The sequence below is a fragment of the Parasteatoda tepidariorum genome, chromosome 9 (assembly GCF_982258835.1).
Source record: "Parasteatoda tepidariorum strain Cologne lab strain chromosome 9, Ptep-v5.0, whole genome shotgun sequence".
NCBI classification, from domain to species: domain Eukaryota; kingdom Metazoa; phylum Arthropoda; class Arachnida; order Araneae; family Theridiidae; genus Parasteatoda; species Parasteatoda tepidariorum.
Genome location: NC_141763.1, coordinates 39,029,627 through 39,045,338, shown reverse-complemented (window position 1 = coordinate 39,045,338; position 15,712 = coordinate 39,029,627). Strand labels below are relative to the sequence as shown.

Sequence of the window (15,712 nt, the reverse complement as noted above, 5' to 3'; positions counted from 1 at the left end):
GTCAAAGAAGATTAGAAGGGGTTCGGGTCTCAACTAGCAGTGCTAGGGCCTGAGGAACACCTGAGGAACGTCAAAGAAGATTGGAAGAGGATCGTGTCTCAACTAGCAGTGTTAGGGCCCGAGAAACACTTGAGGAACATCAAAGAAGATTGGAAGAGGATCGTGTCTCAACTAGCAGTGTTAGGGCCCGAGAAACACCTGAGGAACGTCAAAGAAGATTAGAAGGGGTTCGGGTCTCAACTAGCAGTGCTAGGGCCTGAGGAACACCTGAGGAACGTCAAAGAAGATTGGAAGAGGATCGTGTCTCAACTAGCAGTGTTAGGGCCCGAGAAACACCTGAGGAACGTCAAAGAAGATTAGAAGGGGTTCGGGTCTCAATTAGCAGTGCTAGGGTCCGAGAAACACCTAAGAAACGTCAAAGAAGATTGGAAGAGGATCGTGTCTCTACTAGCAGTGCTAGGGCCTAAGAAACATAGCGTGGCGGACAGCTGGCCGCCTTAGGCGGCTAGTTATATAATAAAAACATCTATGCTTACACTTAACACATAGGTTAAATACTTATTTATTTAATGATGAATTTCCAACTAGAAAATAGAGTAAAACATTTTCTACTTTTAATTTTTGAAATTTTTTTTAGCTTCCAATCTGTTGAAATCAATTGATTTCGAACAAAATCCATGTGAAGATTTTTATTCATTTGTTTGTGGAAACTGGATTAAAAACTCGTTTTTAATTGGAGAAATGGTAGTTTCACAATTCTCGCGTCTCAACTCTATCATCATTTTGCGAATTAAAGGTAAGCAATAATTTTGTCTGTTACAAGTACTTTTATTTAAAGTTAATAATTATTTAATATTTATTTAATATTCATTTTACATTAAAACTAACTACTTTCTTGATTTTTTTTCCTTTTTAGAATTTTTAGAATTAGAAAAATCTAAACTGTCCGATCATGAAAAGAAAATTAAAAAATTTTATAATTCTTGCTTGAAAAGAGGTAAGTTTACAGCAATTTTTTAAAGAGTCATTATTACTAAGCACAGTAAATTAAATTTCGCAACTTTCAATTAGCAAACTTAACGCGTAACTGTTCTTAAAGGTTCTTTTCAGACAAAAAATTGAATACATTTCTATGTTCACTTAAAGAAAATTATGTGAAAGCATTTTCTTTATTTATTGAATAAATAATTAATATTAACTGAATAAATAATAATATTTTTTGTTTCATTTCATTCATTGATAGTATTCTATTGGTCTTAGTTATCCAAAATTTAAATTTTAAATATTTAAGTAATTTTAAAAGTCTTAAATTATCACAATAGCTTTGAAAGGGTTTTTAAAATACGTACAACCTTAAAATTTAAAATCTACTAACTAACTTATTAAACAGGTGTCAATGAATAAAACGATATAAAAAAATTTTAAATAGTTACTGAATAAGTAAGATAACTATGTTCAAATAATTTTCCGTTTGGTTAAAAGGGAAGAATATTATAACCAAACAGAAATACTATTAACCAAACGGAAACGGGAATCAAATTCATGACGAGAGCAATAGAAAAATATTATGAATGTCGCACTAATTCATTGTTATACGAGAAATGTTAAAAACATAAAACGTATTTTCTAATCGGATACCTGCAAATGACGTCATTGTAGGTTAAACAATCAGGAGTCAATCTTGTCCAATTAGAAGCCAATCAGTTTTGACATACACGCGTGACGTCACTTACAGGTATGCTATTAAATTTGATTTAAATCACATGGTTACGCATAATCACCTCATTTTTTCTTGCGTTGCAAGTACCCAATTGTTTGGTAATTAATTCAGTTATGATTCTTGATTTCTTTGTAGAAACCAGAGACGAGGTTGCAAATAAAATTCTGCTTGAAGATTTAAAATACTTTGGTGGTTGGCCGTTGATTGAAAAGAGTTGGAATGCTTCAAAGTTTGACTGGGCTGAGTTGATGGTGAAGCTTTACGAGAAAGGATATCCACACGATATGCTGTTTTCGATGGGAGTTGACATGGACATAAAAAATACCTCTCAATCACTGCTTGTTGTAAGTGTTGCTTAAAATTCGCATAAGTTCATCGAAAAAATTAGTAAATGCATTTATTATCTTGTCTGCTTATAACGAGCTGACAGGATAAATGTAAGCTTGGAAAATTCAAGGTAAACATAAACCAGAAATAACTGGGATAAATATAATACAGAATTATAATGATTATGAATATTGTAACACCACTACCAAACTTTCAAATAAACATGTAAACATTACTACCTGTAGTTAATTTACCAATCTTCATCTTGACTATATTCGATCTAAACAGAGAGCTATAAACGTCTAATAAAATTTTCGATATCGTGCTGCCTTCTGAGATTTTAATCTATTGTATGCACAAGGAATTTACGATGCCAAAGCCTTGTGAGGTTCAGAACAAACCCTTATCTCCAGAATTGACTATACTGGAAAATTTATGGAATTCAAGTCTGGTGAATAAGGTGATCATTTCTGTGCTAGAAGAAAATTAGGAACATGTGCCTTGGATCATTTCTCTTAGAATGAAGCATAACTTCGTTGGAAAATCCATTTTTAGTTTCCAAATATCTATGTAAATGCAGGGAGACTAACATCTTCCCATATGATTTGGCGATATGCTTCGATAAGAATATTCAGTTTAAACCTTTATTTAAGAAATTCTTGTTTCTCTGTAAAAAATATCATGTTCTTGAAGAACATTATGCGGTACCAGTAAGTTAAACATTGAAAAAAAATTTTTACCAGACGGTCGATAAATCTGATGTCAATTTCAGATTTCAAGATTTGCACTATAAAATTAAATAATAATATGAAGGAAAAAAAATCAGAAGGTAACTGAGATGTTTTAACGTAGTTCTAGGTCTCACAATCTTTATAGAAACATTCAGTGCTTTATGAAAATAACAATTTTATCATGATATTGCCATGTAAATTGATCAATGATCAAATTTTCTTATGATTATCTTTTAGAACAGATAGCGGAAAAGTATCAATCTTGAAATTGAAAATTGGTATAAAAGTTACATAAGTTAGAATTGTTATTCTAAATTTTAACTAATCTTGATAATATAAATTGACTAAATAAGCTTAAGGAGTATTTTTACTCGTATTATGATTCTTTTACGTAAACCAACGTAACAAATCTTATATATTTCATCTTTCTGTTAAATTTTTCTACAGAGAGTTAAGTAATTGAATTTATTCACATTTTTTAGTTTATTGACTACATACATTATGCAATAAAGATCTAAGTAATATCTTAAGTATTTTTTTAAACTAAACTCTAATTACACCATTTATAATGTTTTCTCCTTTTTTTTAAAATCATTATGTTTATTTTTATGGTAGATAAAAGATTCGAATTGCACTACAAATTAGATAAATATGGATCTGAAAATCTGTGTTTTATCCAACAAAGATGAAATATATTAAGAAATTTTGAAGTAAAATAATTAGTATCTATGGAACTATTAATAAAAATAACATATGGAAGAAAATAAATAAAAAGAAAAAAATAATAAGATTTATGAAAGCTAAAAGAATACAGTGGATGTCGAAAGAAAATCACGACTTGAAAATATATAGCAATAGGAAAAAAGGAAGGCTAAAGCTAAGATGGCTGGATCAAGCTGAGGATAACCTGAAGAAAATAAAAATAAAAAACTGAAAAAAGAATCTAGAGAGAGAGAGATAGTGACGCAAAACACTATTGTAGAGAAAGCCGAAGCCTACCAAGAGCTGTAGAGCTGGAAAGGAAGAAAGCAAGTACAAAAGTGAAAACCATTGAACAATCAAAATATTTAAGGGAGGGAATAAATTGGTTTCATTAAAATTTGGCTTAACAGGACAAAATAAATTAACATACATTATAATCTATTGTAAATTCATTTTTCGCTAAAAAATAAGGTGTTATTCACCTGCTTTTTTGTCAACATATTTATTCAATAAAAGGTTTAAAATAAATGTAAAGATTAAGATGAATATTTTTTTTATCATATAACCTCTTTTTTATATTTAGATGTTGTTATTGTTTTTTTAGGTCAGTCAACCTTCATTAGGCTTGGAAGAACGGGGTTACTATTTGTTAGGAAAAGAGATCATTATGACTAAATATATAAAACTGATTTTACATCTAGCATATTATTTTAACCCAACATTGAATTTAAAGAAAGGGGCTATTATGGTTGATTATGCTGTCACTTTAGAGAAATTTATCGCCAAAGTATGTATATATAATCAATTGTTATCATTTATTATTTGTATTGTATATATAGAGTCATTGTAATTGCAATTAATATAGCAGTGTTTAAAGCAACTCTTAACAACAGCAGTGTTTAAAGCAAGTGTTGATAGCGAGGAAACAGCCATTTCAAGTTTAACCTAGTTAGCAGAAGATACTATTTAGACTTAGGACCACGAAAGCTGATTATTGAAATAAAAAAAAATTGGTTTTCTCTACCAAGATCTATTTTTGGGGTAAAATGGACACATCAAGTAAAGAAAATTAACATTTCAAGCGATTTTTGATGTTGCATAATATTTTGCCTTGGTGAATCTTGTCTATTTGAAACTTTTTCCACATTTATAAAGAATACCTCCAACCTTTTTTCTTTTTTTTAATTGAAGGAGGTAATCAAAATTGACATTAAAAAAAGAAAAATGGTTAAATTTTTTCACTGAAAATGCAAAATTTATAATCAATACAAAGTTGAATTTGATATTATTTTTATATTCTCGTAATATTTCTCTGTTAAAAAAAATAAAATTCTATAAGAAATCACTCTAGAAGATAATGAATTTACTTTGATGCGTGTGAAATTTAACGTAGAAAATATGAATTTGTTTGTTTTCTTTTTGTGTGAGTGCACAATTTTACAAATGAAATGTTTAAAGCTTTTACACATCCCTGATTGCACATTGTATGAACAAAACATACAAACAAATTTAACAAATGTAAATAAACAAATGTAAAATAAATTATGAATTCTGAAAATAACTTTTCTCCTTTTTATTAGTCTATAGTACCCAATATTCACGAAAAAAATCCAGATGAATTTTATAATATAATGAGTTTGAATGAAATTGAAGAATTCTCTCCAAAGGTAAGAAAAAATTTTTTTTCTTTATAAAACCATATCTTTTTCTTTTTGCACTGTCAAAAATCGTTAAAATATAATACTTTATGGCAATTTTTAATGATGAAATTTCTTTCTTTCAGTTAATTATTTTGTTTGGTTAATTAATTATTTTTTCGGTACCAAATAATTAACAAACTTTGTTTCACCTGATAAAGGATCATTGGAAGTTTTTTTTCGCAAATGTTCAATAAGAGAACATTTGGTGATACAGCAGACTTTAAGTCTGAAATCCACTTTTTGCCATACTGATTGCAGCATGTCACACTACCAATGGTAACAAATGTGGTTGGAATTCTTCGTCGTAATTCGGTTAAAAAACGAGGTATAGAGGAATGAACACATAATCTTTGATGTAACTCCATAAAAAAAATTTTTTTTAAAAATCAGAGGGAGTTAAGTCTGGATAGCGCGGTGTCCGTGGAAGAAATTGATTGTCATCTCCCGACCCGCGTCCAATCCAACGAAAAGGAAGCTCGTTATTTACAAAACCATGAGCGCTAGTCTGATAATGAGGGGTCGGAGGATTCCATCTCGTTGGGAAATGTAAGACTCACAATCTTCTCGTAATTTTTCCCACAGTTGCAGTATATCGACTGAAGAACACAACCTTATTCGCTATAATTGATCGTAACATATTGAAGCTAGCTGCTCAAGAAGTTGATTCTAGACTTGTAGTCTGCCGTATCACCAATGGTTCACACATTGAACGTTTGTGAAAAGAAATAGTGATGTTTCATTATCAGGTAAAATAAAATGATGTATTGGCGATATTAGTTTGATATAAGCCTTCCAAAACTCGGAGTGAATCGTAACACACATTGTGTACATTTTGCTATTTATTGTTATATAATGATTGTTAGAAGCTGTTAGAATTGTTAGAACATTCGCATCCATTTGATCACGATGTCTTGTTAATGACTCCGTTTTTCTTTTAATTAATTGTTGAAGATTGGATTTGGTGACCGTATACATCATAAAAATTAAAGTTTAGAAAGTTAAATTTAATTTCTAAATCTGATCTCAAAATCTGACGATTCTTGTTATTTATACTAATTATTAATAAGCTTGCTCTCCAAAGTTTTGGCGCAAACATTTTTGTTTCTTCGGATACTTAACGTAAATGAAGGAAGTCTTAATGATATTGATTTAAGTTTCATCAAATGTTGACATTTTTATTCGGCTCAATTTGCAGAAATAATTGACACAACAGCTTTGCAACAGTACAATACGCAATACGACTGGGAAACCCGTTGAATAAATGTACTGGGATGCGTACATCAATATTGGGGCCGTAGGTGCAAGACGTTGCCCCTCCTTATCATCCACGACATTCAGTTAAAAAAAAAAACTTTTTCATTTAACGCCTCATTCATCAGCGTTATAGAAAGCGTGGGTACCATCAGTGAAAGGTGACTATTACGGTTATCGTTGAATACTGTGGCTCCTATGGTAGAAGAGATTCAACGATGTATGGTGTCGGTGTGCTGGAATGAAACACCATCAAGGCCACTGGATGGGGTTGACCAAGTTTAAAGACGAAGTGAAGACAGTGACGAAAGTGTCAGCACAGGTAGATAGATCACTTAGCATGCAGAAACAAGTGTGGCAGCCAAGACAGTTGGATCGCTGCAATCCTGTCTATAACATTCAATAGACATATAACATTAGAATTCATACAGGAAAGACAGAACACGGCATTTCATAATCCACACATTCAACCATGAAGTTTAATCATCTGCGAAACTTTATGTTATTGTCTGTGGATTGGTGTCCCAACACCTACAGGATGTGAAGTTCCCCAAGATACCATCAAAGTGTAAAGACTATGCTAGTTGGCCCAATTCGGCAATAAAGGGAAGACCTTGACCTAAGGTGTCATCGCAAGACGACCAGGAACATCACGCCAAAGCGGCTGCCATGTCGATTTGATCATTGTCACCAAGTTCTTCACATTCAACAAGAGACAATAAGAGCAGCAGCACAATACCCGTATACATGCGATATTTTAGAAATAACTTGTACAGGGATTTATATCTAACTAATGTAATGCCATTTTTTGTCAGTAATTTTTATTTTTTCCCTGCATAGCATTTGTGTATTCCGTCCGATTTAAATAATTGTATGCAATTCATCACTTTTTATATAGATACCGTGGAGAAAACTGCTGACAAAACTATTACCATCAAATGAAACTATTAATAACCAAACCAGACTGATGGTGGTTAGTCCATCTAACCTGATGAATCTCAACGCACTCTTAGAGGAATTGGACAATCCAGCTGGGTATAAATTACAAAACATATATTTTATATCTTTATTACAATAAATGTCAATAAAAGTACTATATATAATTAAATTAATATTAATTATATACGCTTAAATTCTTGGAATTCACAATTTTACTATTTATAGAAAGGAGTTTTTAGCAAATTATATGATGTACAGAACTGTCCTCTTCGCATCTGAACATTTGGGGAAAGACGTGTTTACAATTGTTGAAGATTACTTGCGTCATTCCGCGCATAGAGACTTATGGCAGGTGTGTGTCGCATCTGTGGTTGATTTCTTTCATATGTCACTGACAGCTACTTATGCAGAAAGTTATATGGATAACAAGACAAAGATTCTTGTAAGTTGAAAAATCTAATATCTTAGTTGTGCGTCATATTATTTTATTTTATCACCGTCAATCGAATACAATAAAAACCACCTATCGACATGAATGTATTTGAGGCAATCACTTTATTCTATATCTTTGCAGTTTTGAGCACAAATCAGAAGATAATAGAACTTTTGAGTCAACTAGCGTGATAACGTAGCGGAGGATTTTATTGCGTGTTTACATTACTATAAGTTTTGGAACGTGTGAAATCATAACATCTTTCAAATTCCAAAAAAAATATGCATGCTTTTGCCAATTATTTTAAAATATATATTACGAAAATGTTTGCCCTGTATTTATTCTATTAAGCAAATTATTACTTAAAAAGAAATTAAAATAATACACAAAATGAAATTTTGCTAATTGCTATCACAAAATATATGTACTAAGTAAAGCTTTATTTAAGATTATTTAACATCTTCAAAAAATTCATAATGGTGGTGAGCAAAAATTCATAATACTAGACGAAAGAAATTCCTTTTTCGACATTGTCTTTTTTCCCCGATAGTTCGGGATGGTTCCTGGCATTCTCCTGAAATTTTTTCTAGACTAGTCATCTACCTACATGTATTTTCCAGTTTTTTTTCCGCAGTATACCAGTAGATTTTTTTCTAAACTATTTAACCATCTCAAATTAGACGCGCATTTTCTTCGAGTCCCTGTTAGTATGACATTGAAGATTTTTTTTTTTCGTCGTAAGATTTTTATGCATCCTGATCAGTCCATTTTATTCATTATAGTTTAGTGAAATTAATAATATCTGGTTCCTTTTATCAGAGGTAAGCTCTAAATTGCATCCTCTTAATCATTTTTTTTGTATACCACTAAATGTGCAGTATGCGAAAAATAAAATAAAAAATGGATAGTTTTTAATATGTTTTGATCCAATTATCGGATCTTAATGTTCTAGGACTCAATCTTAATGATTCGAGGGGATGATCTCAAATATGAGAGTTAATTATTGCAGCCGCTATTTTAAGTTACGAAAACGTACTTTCTCCAAACATATCCTTTTTTCCGCGACGGATTTGAATTTCTGACCCTCCAAAATATAGGAGTAGCCGCAATCTGGGAAATATGGTCCCAATAATTTAATCAGGAGAGTGCTCCAAAGGTCGGACCCCTTTAATTTTAATTTTACTTTTTGCGTATTTCGCCATATCTCGAGAACTTTTTAAGCGAATTGAAAACTTTTTGCACACAATTATAAAATTCGCTTATCTAAAGACAATTCGAAAAAGATTATTTAAAAATAGTCGAAAAAATTTTGAATTGTAGGATATAAAATTTTTACATCAATTAAAGTAATGTAATTTTACATAACAAAATACAAAATTTGGGCAAAATTGGTCGAATAGTACCTGATAAATTAAAATCTAAAAATACAGCTTTTTCAAATTTCAATTAATCTGTTTTTTATTATTTATTTATTCTTTTTCTTTCGCACTGTACTTTTTATGATTTTTTTCTTATCCTCATCCGTTTAAGTTATATTCCAAGTCTCACAGGCATATATTAGAAATAAGTTTATAATTTACATCTTTACATTTTACAGCAGTATAATGCAGGAAATTTATACATTATTCTACTGTTCTTTATTTTACTGTCGAATAATGTATATATTTTCTACATTATTTCACTGTGAAAAAAGCAACTTAGTTTAACCATGTTTTCGAATTTTTCGTATCAGTATTTCCCGATGAGTAATTCTGTAATTATTTACAAAATTTAACTGCTCAAACTCACAAAGAAATAATTATTCTTCGTAGGGTTTTAGTATGAAGGAAACTTCGATTAAAACAAATTGCAATTAAAATCGTTTTTATCGTTGTAAATATTTTCAAAAGAAAAAAAAAAACAATATTGTGAAATACTAAAAAGTTTAAATCATCATCATAGTGTTTTCTTCTGTTTTAATGACTATGTGTACTAGCTAGATAAACTGTTTCGAGATATTCAAGAAGCACTGTTGAATGAGATAAGAGAAGCTGATTGGCTGGATGACATAACCAAGCAAAGAGCGATGCAAAAGGTATTCGAAATATTTTTTTTTCTTTCTCATTTTCGTCTCTAGACTCCTGATATCACATGATTGCTATAACTCTAAATTCAATTATGGAATTTTCGTGAAAAGTGAAAACATCTGTTAGGATTCTTGTTCAAAAAAGATTTACAATAGGAAAATGAACCAACACTTGTATTTCACATAAATATTTCACTTCTTCATGAAGATATCGGTTTCAAACTACACAGAGAAGCATTTTTTCCAGTTTCGCATTCCTCCTTTTAAATTTTTGATAAAACGAATGGTTTAAGAATGTTCACTTAATTCAACAAAAAACAATATTTGAGCTATTTTTTAAAACAACTTTTAATTTGAATGAAGACTAATTTTTCTTTTTAACTATTTAAAAAAAATTATTATTTTTACGATTCCTTCTTTAATACTTTATTAAGTACTTTTTAAATAATTTTCTTTATTTTTTATAATTTGCATACTTTAAAAGAATTTTGCTTGCAGTGAAAATTTTTCAATATCTCTAAAATGGACACATATCTCTCTCTCTTTTTTTTCAATTAAGTTTCATTGTATTAGATATATAGTTGTTTTGTAACAATGCCTTACATTTTTGAACCTTTCTGTTGTATTCTAACTATAGTTAGTTCTGTATTAGTGACAGTGTCAAGTAAGCTTTTCCTGCAAAAGAAAGTTAAAAAACAAAATCTTGGACTCATTTTTATTTCGTTTTTAAATTTCATATTTACAGTTAAATCAATAAATAATTCGTTGAGAGTTAAGAAAAAATTAAAGCTCGACAAGTTTCTGGGAAATTGAGAAAATCTCAATAGTTAATGAAAGCCATTATAACCCCAATTTAAGTTATGAAATTAAATATCTGCTTCGTAATAATAAATAAATTTAAAATGTATAACTCAGAATACATTTAAATGAGTGTTTAAAATCTAAACACGTTGAACCATTTGAAATTATTTTAGGTCCTCAGTGCTCGTTCTGCAATCGCTTATCGTGACGAAATGTTGGACGAAACGTTGCTGAATGAGTTTTATAAACCTGTAAGTTTTAAAAAAATGTTAGTATATATTGATATAAAATTTGAAGAGATATTTTTTCGCCTCGTGTAAATAAAAATTTTTTTTACAGATAAATGTGAGTGAAAATCATTTTGGAAACGTCAAAGCAGCTTACTTGTTCTACGCTAAAGAGAATTACAGAGGTCTTAGCGACGAACGAGTTAGATTTAAGTAAACTTTAATTTATTAAAAAAATATATTAGTTCATTAGAAATAGTTCATTAGTTAATTAGAATTGACATTACTTTTACAACGTCATAACTATTAGTAATAATGAACAAATAGTAATACTATAACGTATTAGATTCAAGTAAGCTTTTGCTAATACACGCACTAATAGTTAATAAATCCGGCCATGTTGTTCTATGCTGGTGTTATCCATATTTCATTATTATTAAAAGTAACTAATGATCCTTAATAATAACGTTTCAGATTCAAGTAAGATATTGCACAACGCGTTATCTTGACGCATATATCTTGATAGTTAAAAAAATCCGCCGATTCTATGGTGGTATTTTTTGTTCATTATTATTAAAAGTAACCATAGCAATTAATAATAGCGTGTTAGATTCAAGTAAGTTTTGCTCCATAAAGAAGTAGTAGTTCATATATATATATATATATATATATTACGGGATAAAAATATACATATATTAAGGAATATATTACGAAACAATCTGTACATTAAGAGCGGTGTTTACAAAACACCCTCCATACTAAAAGTAATGTCGATAGATCACCCTGTATATTAGGAGAGTAGTATTTAGGGAACCTTCTGTATAGTTTTATTTCTAGCCTCTCGCTTGAACATTTGATGGATATAAGCGCAATAGGATGCTTAGATTTTTCAAAAATATAACGATCTACTTTGCATTCCTAAAATATGCGAATAATTAACATCGTGCTCAAGGTTAGAAAACTACATATGCATCAATTGTGTGATTACTTTCAAAAATGTTCTAATTATTACTTTGTACTGTTATATATCACCGTTAAAGCTCAAAAGCCTTTAACGTTCACATTACCTAACTAATCTATGACTTCAGTACACAAAGTTCTAAAGTACTTTAAGTTCAAAATTTGTTTTTCTCAATCTATCAATTAATTTGTGGATTGTTTTAACTTGATTCTTTAGAAATCAAAAAATACATTAATGACTTTATGCTAATGTCCTTAATGGTAATAATATTTTAACTTGTTTTATTCTTGGTATTGTATTATAGTTTTTAAAGAGATTGATTCTACCTGTTAATATGTTATTTGATTTTTTTATTTTCTACCTGGTGTTCGACGACCCAATTCTGAGTGTAGGATTATCAATGTTCTACTCCACAGCCTTGTAATTTTAAACCCAATGCAGAAGACAAGGGAACACCTAAATCAAGCGTTGGGGCAAACAAGCTTTTGTGGAGGACTTTCAGATGGCACTAACCTGCGTTTGCGTTACATGGGGAGAAAAAAACACGAAAAACTCTCACGGTTAGCCGGGCGGCAAAGGATTTCTAACCTATGATCTGTCTACTACTGAAAATATTTTAAGTCAGCACAGTGGTCGGTGCGAACCAAGAAAAAAATTCGTATCGACCAACTAACTTTAGGATTCGAACCTGGGTCACCTCATTGGGAATCGAACATTCTATCCCCTGAACCACCACAGCTCGTGATTGTTAGATTGTTGTGATTGTTAGATTGTTGTAATTTTTAGACGGCAAAAAACAAATAAATAACATTCTGCTAATTTAAGAGTACAAAAACGTTACTGTTGTACGGCAAAGATCTTATTCTTTACTTTAACGAGTACTTAGTAGGTTATGTGCTGATTATCTAAGTAGTTCACAAATTACCTAAATAGTTGAGAAAGAAAATAACTTTCGGTACTTTAACGTATCACGCCAGTTAATATGCTAGCTGATATCTTTGCTAGTTAAGAAATAAAGAACATTATGTCAATTTAAGCGTTTAGAAACGTTACTGTTGCTCCGGCAAAGATCGTATTTCTACTTTAACAAGTGCTTAATAGACTATGTGTTAAGTAGTTTGCAGATTACCTAAGTAGTAGTGGAATGAAATAATTTTTGGTACTTTAAAGGATTACCCTAGTTAATATGCGAGTTAATATCTAGATAATCCTTAGAATAGCTAACTTCCACACTTAAGCGTTTCCATTATTTTATTATAATGTATTAATTTATTTTTAGATGGTCCGACAGCAGCAATCTTTTGCAAGCTAACGCATTTTATCAGCCATCTCAAAATTCTATTAGTGAGTATGAATTTTTATGTAACGCTTGTAAACTAATACAAAGTTTTTCCAACCTCATTATTAAAACTTTAATTCATAAAACATACTTATGAATAGGCGTTTAAAGTAGCTATTTTTAATCGTTACAGTTGTACCAATAGGATTGCTGTCAGATGCTTTTTTCTCAAAAGGAAGACCCCAGTATGTATACCGTCTCAATACTGTTAAGTAATACTTTGGCTTTAAGTATAAATACTAAATTAAATTATAAGCTTGGATTTTGGGGGAAATAAATATTATATAAAGATTAGGGCAACTTGTATTTGCAGAAATAGTGCTTTTTATTTCTTTCCATTTGAATTGTTACACAAAATAGTAAAAATAACACCATATTTCATAAAATCTACTTCAGTTTTACTTATGGTAATATTTATTATTATTATTTATTTGTTTTTAGTTACGTGAACTATGGAAGTTTAGGCACAATTCTTGGGCATGAGTACACCCATGCGTTTGATAGCACAGGTAAAGTTCTTGATGTATATTTTTGTTTTAAATTTTCTTAAAAAAACATCAGATTATATCTTACAACTATCTAAAAACGTTTTTGTTGTTTTATGGTAATACCGTGATTGATAAACTAAGTTATGTTACGTTTTATAAAAGGAAATCAAACATTACTGCAGTAACTGCCCCCTTTAATCAGCAAATTACATAATTGCAAAAAATTATGAGAGTTAAATTAAAACAACTGAACGACATAATTAAACTTCACAACAAAAAAAATTTTTTTACTAAGATTTATCCTGGGACTTCATGACAGTATGGGAAACATGGAAGATTTTATTATTTTTTTATTTTTTGTTTGCGGCATGATATTAAAGGGAAACACTGTTTGTTTTTGTTTATCATCAATTGGAAAATAAATTCAAGACGAAAATACCATTGATGTCAATCTCATCCAAAAAAGTAATTCTTTAAAATTAATTAATTTATTTATACAAGTTCTTTTTTTTTTTTTTGTCATTTACATAAACAGACGAAAAAGTTGAATTATTTGTGAATTTAGGCAAACATTGCAAGCCATCATATTTGTTGCTTATTTTACTTTTATTTTAATGTGATTTGTTACAAAATGTTTATTAAGAGAAGTTTCACCCATCGTACAAACGCTATGTCCATTTCTTTAATAGCTGTGTCCATTTTATGAGATAAGTATTTTGAGCTGTGTTTATTTTCTTAAACAAGCATTTCGAGTAGTGCTTATTTTCTCAAACAAGCATTTCGAGTTGCGTTCATTTTATTAAACAAACATTTTGAGTTCAACCAGTTTTCTTAAACGAACACTTTGAGCTGTGTCCAAAATAAAAAGCTCGCCGACAATTTATTAAATGCACACTTTTATATGCACGATTAAAAGTAAGCTAACAATTATACATTTCGTCATATGTTTAAATATGTATGTTATGGTATTTTTTATTGCAGGAAGCTTGTACGATGAGGAAGGAAACTATAAAATGTGGTGGACTAAACTGAGTTGGAAAAATTTCAAAGAAAGAACAAAGTGCTATGTTGAACAGTATAATAAGTATTACGAACCGAGTGTAAAAACCCATGTAAGAAAATGCAATTTTTATTATTGTTTAATCTTTTTTATCGATACATATTAAAGAACAATTATTTTTACTATTCCTAAAATTAAATTTTTTTAAGGCATTTTATGAGGTATAAGGTTAGAGTTACGCATGAAATAGCATATTTGAAAAATAAAAATAGCCTTGCTGGAAATTTTCAATGGCAATTTTGCATAAACGTGGCTAAACTCTTTCAAGACGCTGGTGGTTACGAGCTTGTTATCTTAGACTTTAAAATAAATGAGAGAAAAAAAAGGTGCATCAGTGTTAAATCACGTGATTTGAGAGGCCAACTCTGATCCCGAAAAGAAAAAAAATTACATGACCTCGTAATGAATCAACGCTGCTTAAAATATTGCTTGACAATGAAAACGTGTTGTTCTTTCATATATAGAGCGCCTTTTTTAATAATCCTGACGTCAGTTATCACACCATCTTAATTCTTTTCCTTGGTAACATTTTATTGCATGAATGACACAAAATTCAAATCCAGCATGAATTTTAGGAAATTTTTTGCTTTTTAAAATACTTCTTTTTCAAGAATTTTATACAAAAGAATAGAACTCTTGAAGATTAAATCTTTGGAAGAATGCTGCCAAAAACTTTCAATTGCAACATGGTAATTTTTTTCTAAATAACTTCCAGCTAAATTTTTCATTGTATAGAAATGCAATTTTGTATAGAAATGCAATTTATTTATTTATTTCTTAAATTTTTATTGTAAAATGTTAACGGCAGGGGTGATTGTGAGTCCAAGTCAAAATTTAGGAAAATTTCTTGAGTAAAAAAAAAAAACAGTTTAAATTAAAAAATTCGAAAGAAATTTAAACAAGTTTTTCTTCCTTTCTCTCAATATTTCTTAGCTTACTTAAAATATATTTAAAATTTTACACATACC

At 29.9% G+C, this 15,712-nt stretch overlaps 1 protein-coding gene across 1 annotated transcript in view; it reads left to right on the top strand.

Moving 5' to 3' along the window:
- LOC107443098 (neprilysin-2) overlaps positions 1 to 15,712 on the top strand; it is a 38,162-nt gene that overhangs the window by 12,815 nt on the left and 9,635 nt on the right. Inside the window, exons 4-17 of the mRNA XM_087151628.1 lie at positions 638 to 796; positions 917 to 997; positions 1,856 to 2,064; positions 4,085 to 4,267; positions 5,061 to 5,147; positions 7,330 to 7,466; positions 7,596 to 7,812; positions 9,779 to 9,877; positions 10,843 to 10,920; positions 11,009 to 11,109; positions 13,137 to 13,201; positions 13,330 to 13,381; positions 13,638 to 13,705; positions 14,666 to 14,796. Of these exons, the coding sequence (XP_087007754.1) occupies positions 638 to 796; positions 917 to 997; positions 1,856 to 2,064; positions 4,085 to 4,267; positions 5,061 to 5,147; positions 7,330 to 7,466; positions 7,596 to 7,812; positions 9,779 to 9,877; positions 10,843 to 10,920; positions 11,009 to 11,109; positions 13,137 to 13,201; positions 13,330 to 13,381; positions 13,638 to 13,705; positions 14,666 to 14,796 (1,667 nt within the window). The remainder of the gene's footprint in view (positions 1 to 637; positions 797 to 916; positions 998 to 1,855; positions 2,065 to 4,084; positions 4,268 to 5,060; positions 5,148 to 7,329; positions 7,467 to 7,595; positions 7,813 to 9,778; positions 9,878 to 10,842; positions 10,921 to 11,008; positions 11,110 to 13,136; positions 13,202 to 13,329; positions 13,382 to 13,637; positions 13,706 to 14,665; positions 14,797 to 15,712) is intronic.